The following is a 7450-nucleotide window of genomic DNA, read 5'->3' on the forward strand; positions in this document are numbered from 1 at the left end:
ATCAATGTTCATATTCAAAACATATGAGGACGTTATAAAACTTGACTAAAATCTTGTGTATTTAATTTCTACCATATGCTCTGGGGATCTCTTGAGTTCTGGTTCTTTTTCGAGCTTGGCCTCTGAGTATTGGCTCTAATGGAGAGCTACAGATTTGTAACAAAGGCTTGAAGGTTGTTTGTTTGTTTTTTAATAAGTTATTCTTAAAAGCCCTCTATTTTGCTATAAAAATTGTACGTAACTATTACGTACTCTGTAAGTTCTTCAGCCAACAGAAAATGTGTGGGATAAAATTCTGCTTGTCTAAACCACTATAAATATGGTATAATCTCATTCATATATGCACTATAGCAAAAAGTAGTTTACCCTTAAGAAATGTTCTTTTGTCTTTACTTTTGTTTATTTTATTTTTTTCAGGTACATAGTGTACGAACTAATGTTGAAGGAATACGATGTGTATCAACAATTATATATTGCTATATAAGATAATCATTTTAAAAAACAAAACAAAAGGAAAAAAAAAAGAAAATAAAAAAAGTCTGTGATAGTGCTATTGGACCTATTGAAGTATTCCTAAGTAAGAAGAGATCCACATGCACCCATACTAATGAGAAATGTTGCATTTGCTTTAAAATTAAGGTATTCATACTCTTATCACAGATATTTAAGATGTATTTTCATACATCTCTGCTGTTTTATATTTTATCTACAGATCCTATACCATTTTAAAATTTGAGTTGATATTTTAGGGGCTACTTTTGGCATTAGAAAGAAGTGGGGCATTTTCTGAAATGATTTGAAGGGATGTGATTTGGGGCAATAAAAATATTCTTGTGTGTCTAGGTTTGTTTCTAAGGCCTATGAGACTTTGATGTTCTTACCTGTCTAAATTCTGCTACTGCGCCATCTGTAAGCTGTTTGGAGATTGCACACATTGTACTGTAAGACACAGATGCTAAGGTAGGTGTGTAAGATCAGTGCAAATATATACAGTTCATTTTATTAACAAAGCTCTGAGTAGGGATGATTGTAGGGTGTCAAAAAGGGATAAAAGTATATTTGTAATTCTTCATTTCTTGGGCCCTCAGAGGCTGGGGCATGAACTGTTAAGCAGCTCATGATAGTTTATTACTGTCCGTTTACGTACAGATGCAGGAGCTGATATGTGTGACAGAGGATAATATACAAAATCTGAGATTTGACTCTAGATCCTTTTGATTGGTGTAATGTCCTTATGAAAAGAGCCTGAAGTCTGTAAACCAGTAGTCAAAACGAGAATGAAAAATCAGTCATTAAAAATCCTCTCACAGTAATATCCCACAGTTTAACCTGTAAATCGGTACATCACTTTGTCAAAAAATAACCAGGCTAAAGCAATATTTAAAAAAGGTATTTACATCTGTAAAAATCTTAACATCTAAGATGCTTCTTGCTTGACATGTCATTCCAAATTCTGTGCATTTCTTCTGGTGTTATCTGGTGCACTGTGATCACCCTGCGGTACCTGCACAAGCTGTAGGCCATTTTCCAGTGGTTGAAGCCACTGTTTTGGAAGGGGTGAATGCCCAGCTTCCGAAGACAGAGTCCGACATACACATCTTCAAGATGGAGGAGTCTGGTATGAAGGGAGGTTTTGTAAATCAGTTCTGCTACATCAGCTGAAAAAATGTAGCCAGTGCCTGAACAGAAGGGTGGGTAATTGCTGTCAGGGTACAAATCTCTGGGCATGTACCACTTGCTGCGCACATCTCGTATTGGTCCTCCGTTTATAACGTAACCAGTGAAGTACCTTCTTCTCGGCTTGGTGTTGGGTTTGAGCAGCTTATAAATAAGATTATCCATATTTACAAAAATATCACTGTCTGTCTTCATAACGTACTTAGCTTTTGAACAAAATGTTGCTACCCACCTCATCCCCATTAATGTTTTCAGAGTGAGGTTATGATAAGAGTCGATAAAATCCTCTACAATAATGTCATGAAAAATTTGGCTTTCTTGCTCTACCATTTGATTTAACACGGGATCTGCATTTTTTCCAAGAAGAAATAGCGTGGCAATTTTAATTCCTTTAAAGTTGTTTTCGTCTCCCCATGTTTCTCGAATTGCTTGCCTTGCATCAAATTCTTTGTGAGTTGTGCTGATGAGAATGACCAAGAAAGGGACGCTCTTCTCGCATTTATTAGGTTCGTTGATAAGAAAGTCAAAGGAATGAGGATTTATAGGTCGAGTTCTTATGTTGCCAAAGGAAACGTTTTTCCTGGCTATTGATATGCTATTGAGCTGTCTGTGGCCAGTGTAGGAAGAAGTAGGACGAGTTATACTTAAGTACCAAAGAGCGCTTGCCCAACAAACTACTGTCAAAACATACAAGCACGAGACCTTTGAAGCCATTGTTCCTGTAGCTCTTCTATTTGGTGTAATGAATAAACAGCCTTCTCACCATCAGTGCACCGATGTCCCAGACTGGCAGCATATTACCAATGGAACTGGAAAGTTCGATATAGAAGAGTAACTCTGTAATCATTCATGGATCTTTTGTAGCAGCTATTAACCCTGATGATACGCAGCTTTTCTTTTACTACCAGCAGCTTCCATTTCTTGGAATTCTCTGTTATTTCTGAAAAAGATGAAGAAAAATTTTCCATTGCTACATCATAAAAGCCTATGGCAATAAAAGTGAGCTGGCCATTAATAAGCCAAGTCCCTTAATGCATTTCTTGGATGTCCTTTTTATTTCTCATGAGGTACCACAGTGCAAGATAGTGTACTAGAATAAAGCAGTATAAGTGAAATAATGCTTTAAAGAATAATTTCTCATATATATATGATATATCTCATATTATATATACATATATAAAGACTAAAATTACTTGAAAAGCCAACATGCTATGCATGATTAAAAGTATATGAAAATCATTTTCTGGTTTCTAGCATTTTTGTGGATTTTGTTCTGGTTTCCTACTTTTTTTTTTTTTTTTTTTTTTTTTTTCCCCCCAAAATATGCCACCAAACATTTTGAAATTACTTGAAGAATGAAAAATAATGTACTTTATCTTAGGATTAATAGTATCAGTGGCAACGATGCACGTGAATATCTACAAATCCTATTTAGACTAAATGTTGGTAACGTCTGCCCAGCTAACGACAGCCTACTTTGGCAAGGAGAGAGAATTGTACTGATGGGCAAACACACAGCAGACGATGGAGGAGAAAGGAGGATATGTGTGCTGTCTTACCCATGTAAAAATCAGCACCCCAGTAGACTCCATAAAACTCTAGAAGTATATTAACATGATTCAGTTAGTCCTGTTGGAAGTTATCCCTCTTTATCCCTTCCATGCAAACCAGACTTCACTCTTCCTAGGAAGACATTGCTGGCATGCTGTACGGGGTAGGTCACGATTCCTAGATTTTACTGTTATGTAGCTTCAGAGCTACAGGATAGTGGAAATTTGCAACAGATGAGTTTTACAGAAGTCTTTGAAATACTAAACATTTACTTTGGATAGTACAATGCATACAGGGATTCAGGTAAAATGATAGAAGCCCTCTCTTAGAAATGTCCTTTCTGGTTCCATGCTACTGCAGCCTGTTTGAATTAAACCAAAATGCTGTTAGGAAGCCCACGCCTCCCATGTATTAGGTATTTATGGTCTCTTTCTCCTAAATAAAAGCAGATGAGAGCATGGCCTGGAGGTGCCTGGAGCAGGGTCCCCTGCCAGGCAATGGGTCACTTGGCTTTCAGACTGACAGCCCCAGCTGGGCAGGCTTTCAGGCTGTCATCCCCTGCCACTATCCACACTGAGGTGTGAAAATGAGAGAAACAATCTAACATTTGAGAAATATATACATATAATCTCCCACGAAGGCTGATAGATCCTTACAGCTGGCACTGTCCTGCCAGCCCTGCTCCTCATTAGATCCAAGGTCAGCTGTTAAATGACCGGAACCCACATGGCCCTCTCCCCTTTCCTCAAAATAGGAAAATGAATTTGTGGCTTGTTGCGGAGGTTTTTCAGTGTCAGTAGGTTTTGCCCTATAACCCAGGCAATTTAATGAGGCAGACATTATCTGTCATCTCCTTTGCTACTTGCCGCAGAACTTGGGATTTGTGATCTTTTCCCATTAATCAGTAGTGTTAAACATTTGGGAGCAGTATTTTTAAGTGAGGCTTTTAACTGTCCCGTTAGGCGGTGGAACACAATGACCTCAGCGCCCACACATGCCCTCGTAAATAAACATAGCCATGACAAATATATACACAAATGCCACTTTAATGCTTGGAGAGCAACTGTGTCCTGTTGTAGCAACCCACTGGATGCACTGGGACACAGTTCTGAGAAAGGCAAAGCACACCCTTGATCTGCAGCTTTTTTTCTGGCTTCATTGTGAATCTCTGACAACCATCCACGCTGGAAACCTCACTGGGGAAAACAACCAAGTGTGAAATGCCACAACATAACAAAAAGAGAGCAATTAGTTTAATATCTAGAAGGCTGTGTTAATTAAGAAATTCAGCCACCATGGATTTGAGACGTGGAGTGTGGGCTTTGTGGGTCAGTGCATTTAAAGGACTCAAGTATTTGTGAAACCTTAATGCTGCTAATATTCTGCATATGGTACGTTATTTTAGGAAACCATATATTGCATTCTCTAAATGTGTATATTTTTCAGAATCTCTTCTCTAATAAAGGCAGGTGTATTCATTACCATGAGTACTGCGCAGGTAACTGAGGGAAATGGAGACTGTAGCCAGTGCATCTTACACACTGCAAAATTACATAAAATAGCTTTTTAGTCCTGTAATGTCATGGCTGTGATGTCCAATCTGTGCTGTGAAAAGATTAGAGGTAACAAAAGTCTTAGAACATTTCAAATAAAGATTTCAAGCTATTCTAGGGAAAGTTCTTGGTCAATTATGAGATCTACAGATACCCGTTGTCCAGAATGAACATTTCTTATACTGGTCCTTGGACTTCTGTCTCTTGAAACAAATCTGATTGCCATGCTATTAGTGAGAAAAGTCTCAAGCTTTGCTATGGTAAATGGTTGTGAAAAGCAAATGTTTAGCATCATGTTTCCATCCTGTGACTTGCAGTTGTGTGCTTAATTTTGCTATTCACAGCTCTTGCTGCGCAAGCCAGAGGAGTCATCCGGCTGCAGCCCAGAAGCAGCACTGTGTAACTTCTGTAAGTAATTGTCCTGATAGAGACTGCAACTATTCACAGCAAACCTTTTACAAGCTGACTGCACATGGAGAATAATCCTCTAGCTAATGAGCACATTTGAGAATCTTGCTAACTGTTCACGGGTAATTTTCAGGCAGACGTAAAACGAGTTCAGCAAATGCCACTCACCAGCTGCAGGACTGTGCCCATGTGTCACACGGCCATTTCTGCTCAGAGGTTGCCGGTCTTTTTTCTTTCAAGAATGCCCAGGTCAGTCATTGTATGTAAGCATGACTGGATTAACATAACCAGATCGTGGTGGAGTATGACAGAAACCACAGCTCTTGAGGCCTGGCATGTTGCTGTAGCTGTGATCCATACCATATCGCGAGCTGCTACTGAGGCAGAAGATAGGTGCTGAGGGAGGCAGTCAGGATGCTGAGCTGTGGGCAGACCCCGGGTGCAAAGCCCAGGGAGGCAGCAGCTGCTCGTCCTGGCACCTGCGAGCCTGCCAGGCAGAGCACGACCGAGTCAAATTAACACTGCGCGTCTCTGCCAAAATGGACCTATTACTTTCCCTGAAAAAAAGGAGGGAATGCAGCTGCTAAATTATTTAGTAAATGTAGCAAACTCTCCTCATTTTCCCTGAAGAGAGATTTTTGTAAGTTTTCTATAATCATGGCTTTCATCTGTATATAGACCAAGACATTGAAATGTCTTCACCATTTATGAAATCCTTAAATTACCTAAGGAAAAGTCTGTGATTATTGTTGAGTCTTGTTGAGAAGATAATTACCCTGAACATTAAGAACACATCTACAAAGGAATCTGGGGACACCGTTATGATCTTGGCTGTATGTTTTCGTAGTAATTTCTTGAGGAAATTCTGGACAGATGGCATAGGTGATTTAGCAGGAGATTGCGAGCTCTTCTCCAGCAACTTCATTTGAAGGTTTCTCAAATACTCCAAATCCTTTTGCTGTGCCCTAGTGAAATGGGCCTGAAACTAAATCAAAGCTGCAAAGGAAGACCTTTCTAGAATATATGTGGAAAGGGACTGTAATAAAAGTAGAAGCCAAAGTCTCTGCCTGGGGAAGGAAAGTACAAGCGTTCATTTCAGGTCCACGTTTTTTAGGAAAATCAATGCTTCCACTTTGGGAGGTCCCAGCTGTCATATGCTAAAAGAAGGCTCACTTCCCTTCTGTGCCTTCAAGCATTTTTTGAAAATCAGGCCGTGTTTTAAGATATGCCATTTGTACATGGAGAATCGTTCTTTGCTCACAGAAACATTGATGATGGACTTTGCCCAGGGCAGAAACTGAATGTAAGAGCAAGTATTTGCACGAGTGATCCTTTCATGCTAACAGTTCTCTTTGCATGAATGCTGATTTGCAAAAGTTTTATGCTGTGTTCCAACACTGAGAGGAAGAATTGATCTCTGGAAATAAGTTTGGGATTTATAAATTATTTTTCAACATTTACTAAGTATTCTTAATACCAGTGAAAAGTAAGAATGACTGGGGATTAGGGAACTTTATGAAAAGGTTCTAAATCTTAGATAGAAAAATGCAAGTTCTGGTTAAAATTTGCAGCAAATGTTCCCATGCTACTGAAACTTCCCCAAACTTTGAAGAGCTATTGCTGTCTTTTACCAGTTGTAGGTTATTCAAACTGAAAATGAGTCCACTTATGGGTGACTACTCTGTATTTTCAACTTTATATGTTTTCAGGGAAAATGTGAAAATGTCTATAAAAATAAGATTTTTTTCTTTTTTTTTTTTTTTCCTAAGAACTGCTGAGACAGTTTAATTGTCTTACGTAAGCTATATTTGCTTTGCTTTGCATTTCTCGTTCTTAAGAAAGAATTATCCACCTATTTTTTCAAAATCGAATAACTTACAAGTTAGAAACTTAACCGTTTCCACCACGACTAAGCTATGAATGTAGTTTTGAATCACAGAAGATCAAACTGTTGGAAGAAATATTTAGGAATATTTGGATCCACACCAACATCAGACTTGTCATGACTGAGGGGACTGGGACAAGTTATTGGTTAGGAAACCTGAGCTTGGCATAAGAGATGATTTCTTGGTTGGTGATTAGGTGGAAAGTCGGTGTTGATTTGAGCAGCCTTTTGCTCTGGCTTGGATGGTACCTCAGGAGATTTGAAGCTATACCATCCCATCCAAGTTTTGCAGCTTTAAGGAGGGAGAGGCTTGAGAGCTACTAGTTCATTCCCAGACCTTTTGGTGACTTTGATAGGCAGAGAGAGCTCCTCTGAG

The 7450-nt window shown here is 38.9% G+C and overlaps 1 protein-coding gene across 1 annotated transcript; it reads right to left on the minus strand.

Annotated features, from left to right (window-relative positions):
• Positions 1–1410: 1410 nt before the first annotated feature.
• Positions 1411–2391, minus strand: B3GALT1 (beta-1,3-galactosyltransferase 1; the record flags this gene model as incomplete). The annotated part of the gene is made up of 1 exon (XM_084288792.1): positions 1411–2391. The coding sequence occupies one exon, from the start codon at positions 2389–2391 to the stop codon at positions 1411–1413; it is 981 nt and encodes a 326-aa protein (XP_084144918.1).
• Between the last annotated feature and the right edge of the window lie 5059 nt (positions 2392–7450).

Source organism: Netta rufina, assembly GCF_964035555.1.
Source record: "Netta rufina genome assembly, chromosome: 6".
NCBI lineage: Eukaryota > Metazoa > Chordata > Aves > Anseriformes > Anatidae > Netta > Netta rufina.